The sequence below is a fragment of the Ailuropoda melanoleuca genome, chromosome 1, assembly GCF_002007445.2.
Source record: "Ailuropoda melanoleuca isolate Jingjing chromosome 1, ASM200744v2, whole genome shotgun sequence".
In the NCBI taxonomy this organism is placed as follows: Eukaryota; Metazoa; Chordata; class Mammalia; order Carnivora; family Ursidae; genus Ailuropoda; species Ailuropoda melanoleuca.
This window is the reverse complement of record NC_048218.1, coordinates 124,198,108-124,219,070: the sequence shown is the minus strand read 5'-3', so window position 1 is coordinate 124,219,070 and position 20,963 is coordinate 124,198,108. Positions and strand designations below refer to the sequence as shown.

General features: G+C 45.8%; 1 protein-coding gene across 2 annotated transcripts in view; it reads right to left on the bottom strand.

The window, feature by feature from the left end:
* The window catches only part of LAMB4 (laminin subunit beta 4), a 101,532-nt gene that overhangs the window by 46,594 nt on the left and 33,975 nt on the right, over window positions 1-20,963 (bottom strand). For both annotated transcript variants that reach the window (XM_034666331.1, XM_034666338.1), the window contains 7 exons: window positions 18,933-19,042; window positions 16,686-16,765; window positions 15,968-16,118; window positions 10,983-11,117; window positions 2,821-3,006; window positions 1,310-1,425; window positions 17-137 (listed from right to left, as the gene is read on the bottom strand). In XM_034666331.1, the coding sequence (XP_034522222.1) occupies window positions 17-137; window positions 1,310-1,425; window positions 2,821-3,006; window positions 10,983-11,117; window positions 15,968-16,118; window positions 16,686-16,765; window positions 18,933-19,042 (899 nt within the window). The remainder of the gene's footprint in view (window positions 1-16; window positions 138-1,309; window positions 1,426-2,820; window positions 3,007-10,982; window positions 11,118-15,967; window positions 16,119-16,685; window positions 16,766-18,932; window positions 19,043-20,963) is intronic.

Sequence of the window (20,963 nt, the reverse complement as noted above, 5' to 3'; positions counted from 1 at the left end):
GCTCTGTGATACTTACTGAATCAACCAGGATGTGTGAATGAGCGTGGGACCCTCCTTCCAAAGGCTGGGAAAAATAGACATCTATGGAATACTGTACATCTGGTTCTAAACAGATGGGTGTGGGAAGCAGCACGATTCTGTATGAAGAGAAATAAAGCAACAACTCAGTGACAAAAGTACAGTTATATAACCCAAGCGGCCAGGGTGTTTGGTGGTGTCTCCCATGCGCTGAAGCGGGTTCGACCGTGGGGTGGAGGCCAGGTCTAGACCGGCTCAGGTGGGTACGGTGGACAGCAAATTCCCTCTCAGAATCTCTCTGTGGCTCTTGCATAGGACTGTGCCAAATAGCAAGGCTTAGAAACTTTTAGCCACGGGTTGTCACGACTGCTCGGGGAAAAGGATGCAACAAATGTCCTTCATCCTATCCATCACGCTCATCTCAACAGGGTCTCTTGTTTTATTTTGCCACAAATCTCTGATGCAAAATTAGTGGCCTCAACGTTAGTAGGTTTTTTACCTGATAGACTATCAGCTGAGATAATGCCAACTGAATACTGGACTCTTATTCTTGTAGCGTTTCACTCTCTCACCTCTCCAGGCCTATCTGGGGAATGGGAAAGGAATGTTCCACACTGAGAATTAGGAGGCTAGAATACTGGTTCTGCAATACATTAGCTACGAGACTGGGGCAGGTCTCCAAGTATTCTCATTCTCAATTCCCTCCNTAGAAACTTTTAGCCACGGGTTGTCACGACTGCTCGGGGAAAAGGATGCAACAAATGTCCTTCATCCTATCCATCACGCTCATCTCAACAGGGTCTCTTGTTTTATTTTGCCACAAATCTCTGACGCAAAATTAGTGGCCTCAACGTTAGTAGGTTTTTTACCTGATAGACTCTCAGCTGAGATAATGCCAACTGAATACTGGACTCTTATTCTTGTAGGTTCACTCTCTCACCTCTCCAGGCCTATCTGGGGAATGGGAAAGGAATGTTCCACACTGAGAATTAGGAGGCTAGAATACTGGTTCTGCAATACATTAGCTACGAGACTGGGGCAGGTCTCCAAGTATTCTCATTCTCAATTCCCTCCTCGTCTGATGAAGAGAAAGTCTACCTCAAAGAGTTGTTGGTAAGATAAGATATAACCATAAACGTGAAGCTTAGTGTAGCCCACAGCAAGCACTTAGTAAATGTCACCGTCTCCTTTAATGCACCTCTCCTCCTGCTTAGTTCTTCAATACAAATTACTGATAGATGAACAAAATTCTAAGAAGCCTTCCATGTTTGAGGACAGGTCCCAAGCATACCTTGAAGCCGGCGGTAAAGGGAAAGATGGAGGCTGTAGCCATGGACTCTCACGTGGACAGCGCTCGCTCCCTCCAAGGGGGTTAACCAAGACCTGGACAGTCCAGTCGGCTGCGGGCTAGACAGGGACATAAAAAGCACGTCCTTGTGATGATGCGTGCATGACACACACCTCAAGGACAGCACGTGGACTCGAGTCTGCAACCCCTGGGCCTCTTGGAAAATGAAATTTGGGAGCAAAGTCTGAGAGGCTCACTCTGAGCTCTAACTCGCTGGAGTCTGAATGGCGACCCAGGTAGACGGAATATTGTTTCTGTCCATAGCTCTAGTCCACGGGCTGGAAAAACCCTGGTGCCCCTGATAGGCCTTGTTTTTAACCTCTGTCTCCCAGAGAGTCAATTAATGCAGCCTGACCCTGGATCATAGAACAAAAATGGAAATTTGGAATCCTTCACAAAAGCTTATATCCTTTTTTTCTGTTACTGCATAAATATTATTATGTAAATGTATCATTATGTAAATTTTATGTAATATTTGATTATTTGGTACTATATTTATATGTGTCTAAATATGCATATATGTACATATATAGCATATGCTAATTAGCCATACTCTGAAAGCCATGCAATTTGGAAATGCTTTTTAAAGACATCAGAGATGTGTCCTCTCTATGGAAAAATTTAAAAAATACATACCATATTTTTAATGACTTGTCATATTCCTCAGGTCTAAGTTCATTGAAGTTCCTTGGCTTTCATTTATAAGTGAGCAATAGAGAATTATGTCATATCAAGAGTTTCAAAGTGGATGAGCAGCTCTGGTCATACAACACACCATGAGCGTTTCCAGAACACGGTCCCTAGAGGAACCTTCGGGGCTCTGAGACCATCCCCAGCCTTATAAAATATTTTTCAAGGGAAATGGTCTGTGGGATTTCAGATTTTCAGAGAAAAGATTATGCAGAGAATAGGTTAGGGGCCACTGCTCTAGATGGAGTGTTTTTTCTGATTTGGTTTCTATTCTGCCTTAGATATTTCTCAAACAGCAGGGGGAGGTGGCAAGAGGAACAGCCTGCTTTTAGTTTTTCTCTTGTTTCAGGGTAAATTCCAAGTGTAAAACAAATGTCTCTTCTGCATGGATCTTAATCTCTGCACATAGGTTAGCTTATTACATTTTAAACAAATTTTTAGAGGAAAGTCCCCGGAGGGTCAAATCTGTGTTATTTTAGTTTTCTATTGTTCTTATACAAACACTCCATCACCGCTTCCTTAGACCCTGTACCTTAGATACATAACTTCAACTTCAGCTCCTCCCCACGGAATAAAGCATGTATGCCTCTGGCTTGCTGTGCTGTTTTAATATTGTTAGGAAACTCTTTGATTTCTAATGCCTTCCAGATGTTCTACTTTTTGCAAATCATTTTCTGATGACCCTATCTAGCAAGACTGGAATGGAAGCTCATAGTTCGAGAATGCACTTCAGTCAGGCTATTACCCCTGAAGAAGCTGGATACCTGAGTTTCGTAGCGAATGGCAATGGTGAAGTCCATGGGCAAGGAAATGTTGTTGACAGCAAATCTCAAGCCAGCCCCAGGGAGAACCCTGGCAAATCCAGGTCCAGTCCACGTAACAGGGGTTCCAGGAACCGGTTCTCGGAAAACAACGTGAAGGGCAGGCACCTGGCCAGAAGTCACTGAGCCCTAAAATTGGAGAGGAATGCACACAGCTTTGCCTAGAGTCGAGTCCTGGAAGAGCTCAGAAAAAGGAAAAAAGTACATATTTCCTGATGTGTATATGATCCGTCTGAGTCACGGATAAATTACCCCAGGCAGCACCCTGTCCAGAACGCAGCTGAGGATAATGTGCTGAATCTGCAACCTTGGAACATATGTTACTGTACAGAATGATTGATTTGAAAGCAATGTCACTGGAAACCACTTTAAACTTAAGTACCCCACGTGCTAATGAACAAATTCCACACCGATGACCTTGGGTTTTCTCAGATAGGACTGTGGGACTCTGCCCAAAATATGGAGGGAAAGAAAATATTCCCATGCTTACTTCATGGGCTTTGCTGAATTACGCATGACACTGAGAAGACCCACGTGGAATTATTTTTTTGGATATTTCTTCCATGCAAATATGAGGCATGCTCTTCTATCTGCTTGGAGGCACAGAAGTATAAAACTGGGAACACACTTGATCGATTAGCATCCCGGATGGTCTGTATACTGGCTGTCAGCCTGGGGCCATCTGGATCCTGTAGATAATACTTCAATGACTTCTGCATCTGCCTCCCCACGCTCGCAGCCTCTACCGGAACTCTGCCTCTGGTGGGTTTTTGCCCACATCACCACAACAGGGCCTTGGCCGCGCTCTCCATCCTTTCCCGAGTCCAACGCACGCTGTCCACCACTGCCAATAAGTGTTTCACACTCCTTCCAACTGCCAACACAATCACGCCCAATTACTTCGTCTGGAGTTCAAGTTGCTCTGTGATCTACCCCAAACTCCTCTTCATCTGATAAATGTTTAGTCAGTAACAATTCAATGCCAATCCCTGCGTTAGGAACGTGAAGATGAGTAGGACAGAGTCCTTGACGTGGAGAATCTTGCATTGGAGAACGAAATGTAAATACAAACTGTATCAACCAGATTAGGTTCCAATGGACCTAATACATGTAAACATGTCTATATACTCTCACAATGGCAGTAGACACTGGAGGTGCCCCTTGGGGCTCCCCTTTACCGGGTTGGTGCACCCACCCCTGAGTGGCTGTTTGTGTGGCTTCTAAGACCTCACCATTTCCTTCTTCTCTGGAGAACTGCCCTCCTATACCTCCTCCCCAACCCCACCTCCACCCCTGGCCCCAGGGTAGCTCGCAGCCAATGGCTTAACACAAGGGTATCAACAGCTGACCCTGGCTTCTCAATGAACAGGACAACTTTGCCTGAGCTTCTTCATGGATCAATCCAAAGTTTGTTTTACCTGAGACCACATCTTACTCTTTCCTCTTGTTTTGTTTCTGTCATTCTCTTATGGAGTTTCCCCAAATAACACTTCCTTAATAAATCACATGCACCTGAATCCAGTCTTAGGCTCGGCTTCTAGGACCTAGACTTGACCTGAGACAGTTGGTGCCAGACGGTTGACCTAGAAGCAGACTCCCAGATGGAATCTGGGAAGAGGACTGTTTTTGGTTCAGCTGGCAATGAGGACCCCTGTGTGTAATGTGTATCGATGATCCCTGGAACGTGGTTAGTAGAGCAACTGCTAAAGCTGTCCCCTGTGCAGAACTGGGACCGGGTACAGGGGGAAGGGGGGTGCTGAGTGGAGATTTCTGGCACTGAGAGATATGGGGGAGCAGTAATTATAAGGACTGTGGAAATAGGGCATAGTTGTTGAACGCCACTGATGCTTGGATGAGAGAAAATGACAGGCTCAGGGACATCAATCGCTAATTCACAGCCCAGCGTGAGAATCAAAGGGCCTCCTTGGAGATAAAGATTCCTCTCCTTTAGTTAGATGGTGGGAAGAGCAGAAGACCAGGCACAGGACTCAGTAGTAAGACTTGCAGAACTTCAGAGAAGCCTGAATTCTCAGTGTAGGTAAGTCACCTGTGCCAAAGTCAGGCCCCACACAGGGAAGAAGAGGGCTTTTAAGACATGGGTGAGGCACATGAGAGCCTTGAACCCTGAGGTTCTCCTGAGCGCTCTCGGACCATAGAAACCTCAAATGATGCAGATGCCTTGGAAGAAAATGTGTACCTTCCTCAGGCTCTGCCTACGCTACCCCTCCTGACCACTTGCCTGATAATGAGCGTCAAGTTTCAGCATGGTCTGACTGGCAAAGGGCTGGATCTCCGAAACGGACCTGGCTAACATACACCACTAGCAACTGGGAAAGAACGGCTGGCTACGGGTCCTGAGGTTGCTAGACCAACGAGGCAGACTATGAAACTGGATAAAGAGAGCTTGTTGATTTGGGGTCACCAGTAATGTAGGATTTAATCGCCTGGCAAGAGCCCTGGAGCCTTGGGAGAGGGATCCAATATATCGCTGGAGGAAGCTCTTGGAAGCTTGGCAAAAGCTGTGGCCCTGAGGAAAGGAAGCAGAGGTTCCACAACAGCTGTGGCAGGCTGTGGAGGAAGGGACACAAGGCTCAGAGTAGCAGGCATACTAGAATGGATCTAAAATGCAAGACCAGAAAGCACACCAACTGATTACATTCCTTGAAGGCCTAGTGGACACTCTACATAGCAGGGCAGTAAGCAATGAACTGGTGAGAAGGGCATCAGCATCACTGGAAAGCTCAGTGTCGAGCATCCTCTGCAGGCTGGTAGGACCCATCAGGACAAAACTGAGCTCCTTAGTATCACTGCAGAGGACAGGACCACAGACATCAAAGGCTGGGTATCACTTAACTCTCAAAAGCAAGATGGGTACAATTATTAAAGTGGGCAGCAAGGTTGGAGTAGGAGACAAGGGGGCCTGACCCATAGGAATCTTCTCTGGAGATGATTCACAGAACATGGTGTTCCTAGGAGCAAGATAAATGAGCAGACAACAAAGGTACTGCTTCACATATATAATCAAAAGTGATCCGGTACGAATTAGCGAAAGGCTGAGGTCAGCTGCGCCCATGGAAAGACATGCTTTGTCAAGTTCTGGATCTGAGCCACTTCTCAGAACCTGGTGACTGAAAAGAGGCCAGATACCCATGAAAAAAGAATCTTTAACACCATGGCAAGTGTAAACCAGGTACCCAAAGTGCCACCATGGTCCCCTTGTTAGAAGAGGGGCATGTAAGGGTCAGGTAATATATGAAGTCCTGGCCTAAGTTCTTTTTACAATGGATTTACTGCATTTTACTGAACCACCCATTGATTATTTCCTCCAATTCCTGAATATGTAATTGGCATAGACCTACTTAGCAGTAGCCATTGACTCTTTGACCTGTAAGGTAACAGAAGAGCTCATACAGTAGGAAATGCCAAGTGATAGGCTTGTGAAATGCCCATCCTCCTTCACTTTCTCCCCACCAAGCCAATATAGCAAATAAAAAACAATATTCCAAATCAGTGGCATCCTCAAAGTGCCACTCTCAGGACTTGGTGGTGGTTCCCATCGTACCCTCGTTACAAACTTAATACAACCCTAACCAGCTTGTAGCCCCACTTGCAGCTGTTATGCCTGATGGAGTATCTTTACCAGAGCAGGTGACCACCACCTTCATATGTGACATAAAGCCACTGAAACTCAAAATGTATTTTTCTCCATCCCCATACAGAAGGCGGCACAGAAGTAATTTGTATTGATTTGGGGTGTAAATTCAGTCTTGCCCCAAGGCTGTTCATTCTCTGTTCAGTCTCTCTAACAGTATAGCCCCAAAGGCTTTGAACCATCCAGATATTCCGCCAAATATCACACTGATTTCCTATACTAAAGGATAGTGAAGTTGGGTCCCTCGGACCAAAGGATGTTATGTGTTCTCCCAAAGAGAGAATCAGACACTCTGTGGCCTTGGTCAGCACCACTCTCTGAGGGCTCAGAGTGTCTGATTCACCAGTGAGGGAAAACAGAACACCTCCTCAGCTCAAGGGACCCACTTCACAGCAAAAGCAGTATAGCAGTGGTCATGTGACTTTAAGATCCACTGCTCCTACACAAACCAAGCCGTCCAGAAGATGCTAACCTCAGGGGCGCCTGGGTGGCACAGAGGTTAAGCGTCTGCCTTCGGCTCAGGGCGTGATCCCGGAGTTATGGGATCGGCCGTCCAGAAGATGCTAACCTCAGGGGCGCCTGGGTGGCACAGAGGTTAAGCGTCTGCCTTTGGCTCAGGGCGTGATCCTGGCGTTATGGGATCGAGCCCCACATCAGGCTCCTCCGCTAGGAGCCTGCTTCTTCCTCTCCCACTCCCCCTGCTTGTGTTCCCTCTCTTGCTGCCTGTCTCTATCTCTGTCGAATAAATAAATAAAATCTAAAAAAAAAGAAGATGCTAACCTCAGATTGGGGTGGAATGGGGCCTCTTAAAGATGCACCAGCTTCAGCTAGCTTGGAAATGACACCCTGGGAGGCGGGACAGTGTTCTTCTGGAGGTAGTTTACTCCTTAGAGCAAAAGCCTTTATGTAATGCTGTGTCCCCAACAGGGAGAAAACATGGGTTTGGAAATCAAGTAGGAGCAGCCAAGCCAAGCTCATTGTCACTGAGAGTGATCATGGGAATTTGGGCTTCTTGTGCTTACAACTTTAGGCTCTGTGGGTCTTGATGTCTGGATTCTTGGGCAAGAGCAAAGAATTCCACTAAACCTTAAAGCTATGGCTGCTGCATGGTCACTTGGGCTCCTCATGCCAGTAGACCAGGAGTCCTTGGAAGAAATGACCACAACTGGAAGGGCTGAAGCTGTACAATCAGGACATGAGGAGGCCACTAAGACACCCTTGGCGCTGCCCTACATGCCCTAACCTGATGAGACCATGGAAACCAGGGGCTCAGACCCTGGAGGGATGAGGGTCAAAGTCATCCCACCCAACAGAAGTGCTAGTTGAGGATGAGAGGAATCTAGAATGGGTGGCAAGGAGGGAGGAAGACAGTATCAGTTACAACCTTGGGACCAGCTGTCGCAGCTGAAGACTGCAGTCTGTCCCACTAATCTCCTTTTGTAGATCTCTCTCGATCTCTCCAGGAATGGGGATCAGTAAGGATTCTGGAGAACCCACGCTTGCTTGCAATGAACTTAATGTAAGAAGCGCATGGGCAGGGTCAGCCGCGTGGTGTGCAACACGTGTACTTGCAGAGGGTCCCATGCAGAAGGGCCCCCTGCTTGTTTCATGATCTGCTGTCACCATCTTGAAATAATAATTTTATCTTTGAAGCTGTTTTGTAAGTGATGTCTCCTGGGACAATGGAGGGCACACGTGAGCAGAAGAGCTATGCCCACTAGGTGCTTGCTCGCTCACCGCCATTTGCAAATAGCTCACACGATGCCGGTGAGCATAGCATTCAAGTGGACCTACTATGCCGGTGTCTTCAGTGAGCCTAAGAGTGCGTACAAGGCAAATGTGTTACATTTATGACTGAGTAACCAGGGTGCTGACAGCGCCAAGGAGCCAGGCTTTCTGTTCCAACCAGAACTTGCTTTGAAAGCAGAAAGAAGGCAAAGGCATTCTAAGAAAGACATTATTCATGTGGCTTCCCTGTATCGGCCAGCTGCTTACACCGAAGGATGACTGGAAGGAATAAAAGATAAGGTGACTGACTCCCAGTTGCCCTTCTTGCAGCCCTCCCTAACTCATTAGGACGCTGAAGGTAGGGAGTGCCACTAGGACACAAACCGAGAAGTGAAATGAAAACTAAGTTGAGTCAGTTTTGTGCAGCATTCCTTTGTTCTGTGAAGAACAAGATACAGATGCACACGTGACTAGAAAATACAAACTGTGTGATTTCAGTGATTACACAGGAGCCAAATGCTCTCGTGTTTGCAGTGAAAATTGGCATTGCGTGACATAAAGATGAATGGTACAATTCATGCTAATCATTTAGCTTTTTAATATTTCTTTTCTTCAAATGACATTAAGTAGCAAATAAACAACCATTAACAAGTCACAAGAGAGACGATGGAAGAACTAAGAAGCTAGGTATTTCAGTATCTTCCATGTTCTTTTTCCCTGATTTCTGACAAAGGGCTCTGCTTGGGGGTCTGAGCACTGCCCTCCGCCGGGCCCCTCTCTCCAGCCACCAGCTGCTGTGACTGTTGGCTGCTGTCTCACACTGCCCGCTTCTATTGAGAATCGCCCTTGGATGGGAGCCACCTCACCGGGGAGGTCGCTGGCATCTTCCCTGGCAGCCCACAACCATGACTGACCGAAAACACAACAGGCCTGCAAAGGGGGCCAATTCTGTTGTATGGTTTATGCTTCCAACCTTGCCCAGGGACCAGGCCAAGGCTAGACTCTACCCCAGACTCATCGTTGCTTTGCTTGCCCCTCCCCCGCCCCCTGCCCTTGCTCCCTGCAGGCTTCTCCTGATGAACGTCCCCTTAGTAAAGCCTGCGCACCCGAAGCTCTGCGGTCTTGTCTGTTTCCGGGGAACCCAACCGAAGACAGCGACTCAGCACACACGTACGCAGGTACAGAAAACTGAAACAAAATTTCACCAAAATAAATATGCCCTTGCTTTGTATTGTTCTGTTGCACCAAGCTGGCCCAGCCAATTGATTTCATAACCCGCTTACTCATAGGCAGAATCTGCAGTTTGAAAATTACTGGTCTCTGGGACGCCAGAGACGGGAAACAATGAACTGTGTCCAGACGGCAGGGTAGGGAATGTCAGAGGAAGATAAATCGGCATTGGGTCTTCGGGGATGAGTAGAAGTTTTATGAATGAATCATACAGAGGTGGTGTTTCAGGCAAGAGTTGGGACAGCGGTCAGGGACCGCCTGTATCAGAATCACCTCAGGGTGCTTGGCAGAGTTCTGACCAGGCCCCGACCCTAATTCAGCGTCTTGAGGTGTAAGGCCTGGGATCTGCATTCTGAATGAACTCCCCAGACAATATCGATGCAGAGTAAAATTTGAGGTTCGCTGACCTGCGTCACAGAGAGCCAGGGGAGGGCAGGGGCCACTCGTTCCCCACTCTTCTCTTTCAGATGGACTCAGGATGAGAAGCCCAGAGAGTCAGAGAAGGCTTCATGGGCATGTGGTGTGGGAACAGAAACAAGAGAAAGAGCAAGGCCGCCATATTGATGGGCATGGACCCAGGAAGAAGAACACCAGCCAGGAAGCCTTCTCTGATCCTCTCAGCTGGAGGTGGTTCCCCTTAATCTGGAGTCCCTCTCACATTACATGTACCTCTTCTAGGATACTCACCCCATCCAGCCGCCATTAGTTGTTTGTGTACATGGCTCATCTCCACAACAACAATCTCAAGGGCAGGCGTCATGTCTACATATTTTTGTTATTGATCCAAGCATTTCATTCACTCAAGGAGGTCTCTTATATGTAAGGAACTGACTCAGGTGCTAGGTTCATGACTAAGCCAGCTAGCAGCTCATTTCATTTGCTTTCCAACACACCCATTCATGCATACGCACATAGGAACGCTCAATAAAGATCTCAGTGTATGAATGAACGAATGAATGAATGGGCCTTAGGCACCTCCAACTTTGACTAATATAGCTGGATGGCTGCTACAAGGTCCTCAGGTCTCTTCAGGCCTTCTGAAGCCATTGGAGGCATGGTACTGTGGAGGGGGCATCATTCTGCTCTCAGGCCAGCACTGTCCAACTCCCAAGGCCTCCGATTCCAGGGCAAGCCATGAACCATCTCAGGGATATCTGCAGATCCCTTTCCCTCCACCAAAGGGGAGAACTGTTCCTCAGCACTGTATCTTTCCTTTCTAAAATGAAAAAAAATTGTGAACTCACAATACCTGACTCTCCGACTCCAGAATCCATCTTTCCAGAAACTCCTGTCTTGAAAGAAAGTAAGCTACTGAAGTTTTGCACAGAGGCTCTAATTACGTCGACTTTGTGTCCTCCTTTCATCCATTCCATCCTTGAGCATACTGGGAGCTTATATGGCCTGAGCACTTACCCGGGCCCCACATGGTTCTGAGGGCAGTACTGGATTGCTCATTTACGGCAAGACAGACAACAGCCATGAAGAAATGGTTTACCTCACTCCTCTCATCAGCATGTACACTCTGCTTCTGATTGCTCTTCAGTCTTATATTGCCTTTGTCAACTACGAAATCGCTCCCTTGTTGCTGGAAATACACATCACATGTAGGCAAAGCTGTTGCTGATGATATCTTAAGAAGAAAAGAAACAACAGTGTAAGTAACCAACAAAAGTTCCCATTATACCACAGGGCAAGAGTTTCAGATTGTCCAATAACTTAAAGGTAACCACGATTCTCATTTCATAGACTCAGGAAGGAGTCATGAGGCAGTTTATAATTTTCTGTTCCTCTGTGAAAATGGGAAAATTTTGGTAGTCCTATGAGCATGTATTGGGTTTTCTTTTCAAAGGATACTATGTACCGGTGAAATTCAAAATGGGGGAAACACGTATTCTTATCTACTGGTTTTATGGTATTAAAAAAGAAAAGCACAAACGCTATGTTTTAATGTGAAATCTCGAGAAGGAAGTTGTAGAAAATCAACAACAGGCATGGTGTCGAGACTCAAATTTATTAGCTTCTTGTCACTCTGGCTACTCCCTAGACCAATTCCTGGCAGTTCTCACAGTTTGTGGGATTTGGCCTTTGGGGTTCCCATGAGAGGTGAGAGGACAGCCAACCCCAGTGGCCAAACTGAAGCAGAGGAATTGCATTCATGCAGCTCCAGTTTCCTTAAAATCCTGGCCTTGTGGGCTTCTCTCTGATCCCATGTTCTCAGGGGTGACCCAGTCAGAATCCCCAGCTGCTCATTTCCACATTGTGATTGCACCGCGGACATGGATGTTTCCTCGGCTGATGTTTCATTTGTTGGTGTTACAAACACGATTTTTAATTTCACAGGTGTCCTGGTTGTTGGTCACGAGCAAGCAGCCCTAGGGTCAGCTGTAGCCTGCTTCAGGAACTCTCTTACTCTCATGTTTACTGCTCTGATTCTCAGCTACACTCTCTAACCAGCTGCCTGACCTCTGTGATGAGGACCCTTGGACAGCCTACACTGGATTATGCCAATTTGTCCTCCTCTTTGTCTTTTGGGTTTGTTTTTTTTTTCCTCACCGAGTTCATCATCCTCACCAAGAGACTATTTTATTAATTTTATACAGACAATATATTATGGAATTAGCTTTATACTATAATGTATTAAATTCTATACTATGTTAAATTCAATTACTATTAACTTTTTATGACCACAGGTCATTTCTATAAGAAAACAGACCAGTGCTTCCCAAACTGCCTACGTTGAGGACTCAGTGAGAAGATGGCGGTCAATGAACCAGGAAGTGGGCTCTTGCCAGACATGAATCTGCTGGCGCTTGATCTTGGACTTCCCAGCTTCTAGGACTGTGAGAGAGAAATTTATGTTGTTTATAAGCTACGCAGTCTATGGAGCTTTTGTTAGAGCAGCCTGGATAAATTAAGGTACACACATACACACACAGACACACCTTCTGAAGACCCACCAAGAAAGTTAATTGTTGTCTTTCTCTGTTTTCCAATTAGAGTATTTAAACAACTATTCATAAGCTGTGGTCTTGGAGTCACATCCTTTCATGTGTCCATCATTCTTTCTCTTCTCTCTGCTTCCTATTAACTTAGACCCCTCCTTGCTCCGCCAGACTACAGCAGCCTGCTCTCCCTCCATCCCAGGCCTCACTTGTCCTAAACCGCGCTGACTGGAACACTGAGGACAGTCTTCATCAGGTCAGTCCCTTGCTCAGAAAGCTTCCGTGAGTTCTCATTGCCAAGAGGATAAAATATAGTCTCTTTAATAAGAGAACTGAATTTTCTTTTCCAATACTTCTTCCTTATATGAACTTCCTGTTCTGTGAATACACCTGCACTGTCTCTCCTCTGAGCCATTACTTAGAACTTCCCTGGCTGGACTGTCTTCTCAGCAAGGCCACCAACTTGTTTTCAAGTCTTAGGCCATATTACTCTACCTGTGCATTAAGCCTGTTCATAAAGGATCGTTCACAGCTCCGAAATCGTAATGCACAGCACGTATCAACTCTCCTTGTCATATGGCTCTGTGCTGCCCTTGGCCTGGAGGTCAGTGTTAGGCACTGGGTGACACCTATTGATGGGATGAGAGCAAGTGTTTTGGAACCCGATGCACCTGGGGTTTCAATCCAGGGCCCACTGCCCACCAGCTGCGTGACTTTGGGCAAGTTGCATAACCTCTCTAATGTTTCCCTCATCTGGAAATTAAAGCTGCTAATACTTAGGTTGCTTGGAAAGTCAAACGAGATAATGCATATAAAGAGCAAAGCATAAGGCACTAACTACGTGGAAATTTGTGGGGTTTAAAAAAAATTTTTTTTAAAGTAACCTCTACTCCTGACCCCAAGATCAAGAGTCGCATGTCAAGCCAACTGAGCCAGCCAGGTACCCTGGAAATTTTATTAATACCAACAGCAACAGCATGGTAAGCACACAAGACATATCTGTTATATGAATACACAAGTAATTAGTGTCTAACGTAAACCCTTTCTACTACAATTAAGCATCATGTTTTTAGTGGAGAGGAAATTATTCATGCTGCTATTTTTTAAAACACTTAGCATCAATTCCACCTTGAATTTACTTTCCTTTGTCATACATGACTTTCCAATTCTTTAAGCAATTTTCCTGGCCCTTTAGACCGTTCTATAGCCTTGATTTTTTTTTTTTTTTTCTTAAAGCCATGGAGAGAGGAGCAAGGCTTCGCCTCGGACGTTCCTCACAGTTTGGAGCAGTATCAGCACAGGATATGATCCCACTTCATGGCTTGTCAGCACACACCACGTGGTGCACAGGGAATAAATGTTACGTATCAGCCCATCTACTCTAGATAATTACATCTGTTTTGTGTTTTCTCATCTAAAACGATGGGAACGGTTGTATTTATAGTTGTATAGGAAAGACACCCCTGTGTGTCCCCTCTACTGTTAAACTGTTAGTTATCACATTCACAACACTGCTGATGCCAACGTGTGGTTCATTCCCACATCCACCAAGTCTCCGACACCAGCTGGGTGTCTTATAATTCAGTCCTGACACCATCTCCCCGGATTTAGTGTCAGATGCCACGGGTTAAGAGCTCAGTCCCACCAGACTGCCCCCCCCTTTAGAAGCCAGTAGAAAATCCAGGTTGTTACCAGTACTTCTGATCAACCAGCTATAAACTGGGTTCCCGCGACCCGCTCCTTGAGCTCGATAATTTGCTAGAGTTGCTGACAAGATTCAGGGGAACACTTATGTTTAGTGGTTTATTATACAAAAAAGGATTCCATGAAGGATACAGATAAACAGCCAGATGAAAGGATACATAGAGCAAGGACTGGACTGGGAGGGTCCTGGAAGCAGGAGCTTCTGGTCCCTGAAGTCGGGGTGCACCACCCTCCTGGCACACAGATGTGCTCACCAACATGGACTTTCTCTGAACCCCATACTTTGGAGATTTTTATGGAGGCTTTATCACGTAGGCATGATCGATCATTAACTCAATCTCTCGTCCCTCTCCCCTTCCCAGAGAATGGGTGAGGGGTGGGACTGAAAATTCCAAGCTTCTAATCATGGCTGGGTCTTTCTGGAGACCAGCTCCCATCCAGAAGCCCATCAGGAGTCACCAGATTAAAACAAAAGATACTCCTATCACCCAGGAAATTCCAAAGGATTTAGGCATTCTGTGTTAGGAGCCAGGGTCAAAGACCAAATACTGAAACAAAAGATGTTCTTAGTGTCCTTATCACTCAGAAGATTACACGGGTGTTAGGAGCTCTGTACGAAGAACCAGGGGTAGGGACCAATATATATTACCTATTATTTGACAATAGCTACAGCCTAACTATAAATACCAATATGACTTTCCCAAAGTTGGTTTTTTTTCTTCCAGTCACCATCATAAAGACAAAATTAAAAACTGCAAAGAATGCGGACATAGAATTGTTACATTTGATTCCACCCACCATGGTTGTAAGTGTAAGGTAGGGATAATGAAAGCCTCCTGCCCCTTGCCCCCTGCCCCCTGCCCGAATTCCAGTCAGTAAAAGAGAACATTCCAAGCCTCTTATGGGGCACTTTCATCCCTCCCACCAACAGTGTCCAGATAAAGAAGAGATCTCAGGCAATGACTTCATGGCTGGAACCTGGATGAGTTCCCCCGTTTTCTATCCAAATCCTGTCTTCAGAACCGACCTTCACATGCTTTCTCTCCTTGAGACTTTCACCTCGCATTACCTTTTCCCGTCACATTCCTGCCTGTGGCTGGCATCGCGTGCTTGAGAATGTCACAGGAGTCTAACTTGTATTTTCTCTAACCATTCTACATGTGCGTGTCTGCTCCTCTAACCAGACTTTTAGAAAAATACGTTTAGGAAAAAGATCCCACGGGACTGTGACTTGTAGGAAACGAAGGAGCCTGCCAAGTGACATTTGCAATCACACACTCCAGTGAACATGGCTGCCTTCAGTGAGAACTGCTAATCTGAGAGCAGCTTCAGGAGGCCAGAGAACATAGCATCCACTTCTGTCAGGTACCTAATTCATTCATTCATTCATTAGCAGAGATCTCTGACGTTCCTACCATGGGTCAGGAACTGTGGTAGGCACTAGGGCAACAATGGTGAATGGCATACACATCTATCCTTCTCTCTCATGGTTTATGGTGTCGTGGGGAAGGCAGACAATAGATGCTCAATAAACTCGTGGTATCTGAGGGGCATATTGAAAGAGCAAAGTGAAATCACAACTTAATCCAATTCCCACTTACGTGCAGGGCTCTGCGCTAGAATTGGACTACAAAGATTAAATAAAATGCGGACTCTGTCCTCAAGAATCTCTCCAGTCTTTAGTTCCATGATAAATTAAACTCTACCCGATCTGCGCATGTGGGCAAGACCATTCTTTTCCGGGTACTTTACCCATGATCCCAAGGGCGTGTTGTATGTATGTCCTAACACACCATCAAATCAAATCTGTAAGGAGACGAAATGAAATACGCACCAAAGGCGCAAGTCCTTGCAGTGGGGTGGCTTCTTCTGCCTCGTAAAGATAGAAATTCAAAGGAGCAAAGAAGTAGCCGGGGGCTGGTTCAGTACAGCGGCGGCCAGTGATGTGTGGGCGGCATTCACACTGCCCATCCTTAGGTGAGCACCTGGGGAAAAACAAATCCATCATGCACAAATGTTGGGGGGGGGCAGGTATGAAATGAAGGCATGGGAATGCTGAGCTCAATCCCTTCTGAGTTTGGACCCACTCTTTGAATAGATCAATCAGTTGTCTTGAGGAGGAGGTTAGGAGGCCATGGGCTCTATGTATCTGGTCATGAAAAGCCAATTCAGATCTATGAAACCCAAGTAGCCACTTCTTTCCTTGATTCTGCTCTAAAGACTGCAAAAAGGAGTGTAGGACCTCTCATTATAGGGTGGCAAAAGTTGGTGTTTTAGGCAGGTCAAGTCATACGAGGCATCCATCCTACCACCTCCCAGGGTACCCAGGGAGTAGAACTGTTTCTCTCTTCCTTAGGAATATTTCAAGCAAAATAAATCAACTGGGCTGTAGTTAATGTTTCAAGATCATCGCTGTTCAATGCCCTTTGCCTGTCATGGAATTAAAGCCCATCATCAATGCTACGAGCCTATCAGAATAAAATGTGCTTTTATGTGGAAATGTGAGTGACGACCATAGCCACAGAATTTTGTCTTTCATTTGACTGACTTACATGTTGGAATAAGCACCTCCAATATCACAGTCGCAGGGAGAACAGCCATGGAGGTGGTCTTCCAGTCCCCAGTATCCAGCCTACAAAGAGAAACCGCTCAGCCGATTCCAGCTATGAAGAGATTTGCTGCTCTGAAGCGTCACAGTAAAGCCGGTACAGTTCAGTTGAGTCACGTCAACTAGCCACACAGCCTGGGCCATCACCCAGCCTTTCTTGCCTGTGCACTTGGTAATGATCTTTGAGGACACATATCTCCCATTTCTGGGGCTTGAAACGAGGGGGACAGGCGGGTTGACTGCAGATAACTCCAAGGTCAGATGGGGTGGAAACTACTGGGTCCTATGAAAGCACCAATTTAGCCTCCCGCTGAGTTACTTAAGACCGGTCTGGGGAGAAGGTCTTCAACTAGCCGATTTGCAACTGCTTTTGTAAAACCAATAGGTTCCCTTACCACAAAATCCCTAGGGATTTCTACCTCCACAACCCTAAAATATTTGGGGGTAAAAAAAAAATCAATCAAGCTGCTTTTGAGATCTTAGTTGGATATCACAGTTCAGTAGCTCACTTGTTTATAAATAAGCTGTTTTGGCATAATAAACTCTGTGAGAGAGTCAACTTTGTTCGAGACTTTTTTCATCATTGCAACATCTTGACCTTTATTCAATATAAGCAGCTGGTGAGATACAAACAACTAGTTCTTAAGTCTAATAACATTTTACTATAAAATGCTCGAAAAAAAAATACCTCCCCCTCAGATCTCAAGTTAACATGCTCAGATAAAATTAAGGTCTTAATCAGCATGGCACTTTTGCTGGAAATGGGTCTGTTAAGTATCAATATACCTTTTTTTTCCATCAGCTTGGTAAAATTTTATGCCTGATTTTACTCAAAAAGATTTATTTTAAACATTAAAAGTCGACCTAACTTGTTACAAAACACAGGAACAGACTTTTGATATTTTTCCCAAAACGAAAACTTCAGTTCAGGCAAAAACAAGTGCCATGACCGGCCTCACTGAGGATGTGGTTGTGAAAACTCCCCCTGGGCCGGGGGTGCTGGCATGGGTGGGTGGGGCAGCTCTGCACAGATCCTGGGCGCCACTGGACACAGGAGGAAGTGGGGTCCCTGGCGGATGCGTGGGCTCACCACAACGGACAAGCCCCCACGGGGCGGCCCCTGCTCGGTTATTCTCCTCTTGGCAAACACAAGCCCCTTAACTGCACAGTGGCAGCCTGAGTCTAAGTTTTGTCGGCCATCATCTGACGTCATGTCTTCGCTGATCCCATCAACCAGCCCTGCTTCCTTCTCCGTGTTTCCCTTCACGGCCACGGAGTTGGCCTGGCTCACCTTTCTTCATAATTTCTGGGTCACCTGCCCTGTCTTAGAGAGTTCCCTCTTCCTACATACTTCCCGGCTTTCTTTCCCCACCTCCTGTGCCCCATCCTCATATGTTTTCAGTAAAATGACTTAAAATGTTAGCACAAAACTATGTTGTAATAGGCATATGTTTCTTATTTATCAGCTACATTTCTTCAGACACATCAAGGTCACTGTTCTTTTATTAGGTTAAGCTTTTTTTTTTTCTTTCTAAAATGCCATGGTGGCTGCCAAGATTGGAGAACAAAGGGACAAGTTGGATTTGAACTCCCTAACTGCATGACACATGTCTTATGGCATAAGAAAGGTTTTCTTTCACTAATTTTAGACACACGTGTTCATACGTTTAGCAGAGTCTGTGAAAAATTCAGGAACTTATTTCCCACATAATCTATAATACATGTAAATCTGTGGTTTGGGGGGGGTTGGTTTTTTTGTTGTTGTTGTTTTTTTGAAATGAGCTCATCCAAAATATTTTTTAGGCAAGGAGTGGTAGGGGTGATAAAGGGACTGCATGCAAGAGCTAGATCTGGCGGGTGGAGAGAGGGGAGCAGCTAAATTGTCACATTCTAAACTGCTTGGCACTTGGGGGAGAACGGCGTATAACACCTCTGACATTGGTGCCTGGGTGGGTTCAGGCCAATTTGGTAAAAGTTGGTGCACTGGTGAAGGTTTAACAACCGGCTCTCTCTAGAAGGGTGGGGGCTGATTTCTAGTGTTTGCTGATTTCTGAGCGTAAACAACTTTTCCCAGGGAGGCCTGAAATGTATCAGGACAAGGAAAGCAATTAACAAGACCGGGTCTCTTCTAGGCAAGGGCATTAGAAATCGGAGCAACGACATACAAGGGAAATCCTAGGCAAACACATACGGTGCATTCTTCACAGTGTGGTCCCGTGGCAAACGGCTGGCACAAGCATTGCCCCGTGTCCACGTCGCAGGTTGAGAGGGGCAGACTCCCGAAGGGGTTACAGTTGCAGGCTGAAAGCACGGCAAACACAATTATTCTCATTTTTATTGACCCCACTCTTGTCCTAAAGAGCCCACACTGAGCAAAACGGGTGGCCCCAAAAACACAGAGCAGCCAGCCCTGCCCAGCGTATTGTCTGCCTGGTCGCACAATTATTGTAGTGCGTGCAACCCCACCCAGGAAAGTCAGGGCCAGACCCTTCCAGAGCCCTCGTGCGGTTGTGCTGGATGGCGATTAGTAGGAGACGAAGTAGAAATCGTGCAAGCAGGGGCAGCTGGCAGTTACCCCGCGTGATGCCGCGGGTGGGGGCAGCTTGCTTCACGCAGGGCAAGGATTTCTGACGGTCGAGGTTGTTATCGATGGCTCCATTTTTGGCAGACACATCTAATGTTTCTCTCTCACTTCTTTCTTACTGCCTTGTTATGTTTTCTTTTCATTGTCTCCCTTCTCTTTCTCTGCTACGCACAGGCATCCCTGAGTCCTGCTTTTGTTGTGAAGGCTAAGAAATTTGCTACCAGAGCAAGATACACATTTCCCCTGCAGGAAAAACCACTGTTCATGGAAACAACCCAAATGTTCATCGAATGACGAATGGAGAGATAATATGTGGAGTATCCACACAATGGAATACTGTAAAGCCATAAAAAGTAATGAAACCTGACACATACTACAACATGGACGAACCTTGAAAGCATGATGCTAAGGGGAAGAAGCCAGTCACAAAGGACCACATAGTGGATGATTTCATTTGCATGAAACGTCCACAATGGGCAAATCTATACAGACAGAAAGATTTGTGCTTACCTGGAGCTGGGGGAAAAGGGGGTGGGGAGGTGGTAGCTAAAGGCTATGGGGCTTCTTTTCTTTTCTTATGGTGAATTTGACATAAAATTTGCCATTTTAAACACAGCCACACTGTTGTGCAACCAATCTCCACGATTCATCATCTTGCAAAACTGAAACTCTATGCCCATTAGACAACATCTCCACCCCTTCCTCCCTCCCCCAAGCCCTTGGCAACCAGTGCTTTGCGCTTCTGTGGGCTTAACTGCTCTAGGTACCTCATGGAAGGGGATTGATCATATAGCAGTTTTTCTTTTGTACCTGGCTTATTTCACTGAGCCTAATCTCCTGAAAGTTCGTCCATGCTGTTGCATGTATCAGAACTTCCTTTTTAAGGCTGAAGAATATTCTGTTGTATGTATACGCCACATTTCTCTTGCCCACTCATCCGTGGATGGACACTTGGATCGCTTCTACTTTTTGGTTATTGTGAATAATGCTGCTAAGAACATGAGTGTACACATCTCTCCAATCTTTTGGGTATATGGCCAGAAGCAGGGTATAGGGGTTCTTTTTGGGGTAATGAAAATGTTCTAAAATTGCTTATAGTGGTGGTTACACAATTCTGAATAGATTAGAAATCACTGAATTGTACTTCAAAGGGTGAATTGTATGGTATGTGAATTATATCTCACTGAAGCTGTTACAAAAGAAAAAAAAATATTTGGCCTATTCTGGGAGGGCAACAGGTCAATACTGAACCAGGGGAAACACTTGGGTGTGATGAGAGGTGTGATGGGAATTCGCTTGACTATATAATTCGCTATCCTGGAATTTAATGTTGCCATTAAACTCCAGAAGAAGGTAGGATTCTGCATGCTGCTCTCTAAACGTGCAAATAATCTACGGTTCCTTACATGGGCAAAAATACAGAGCATGATGCTGTTACCAAAGGGCAATTATTCACCCAGGATTCCCTGGGGAATCTGCGGCTCTATGAGACCCCAGGCAGCTCTAAATTTCTGTGATCCCGGAGCCAAGGGTCTCCCCATTTGGCCCCAGAAAACTCTAATGTTCTTTCTATTTCCCCTCAACCTCTCCCTTGGCTCTTTAATTTTTTTTTTCTTCTCTTTGTCAGAGAATATAGGG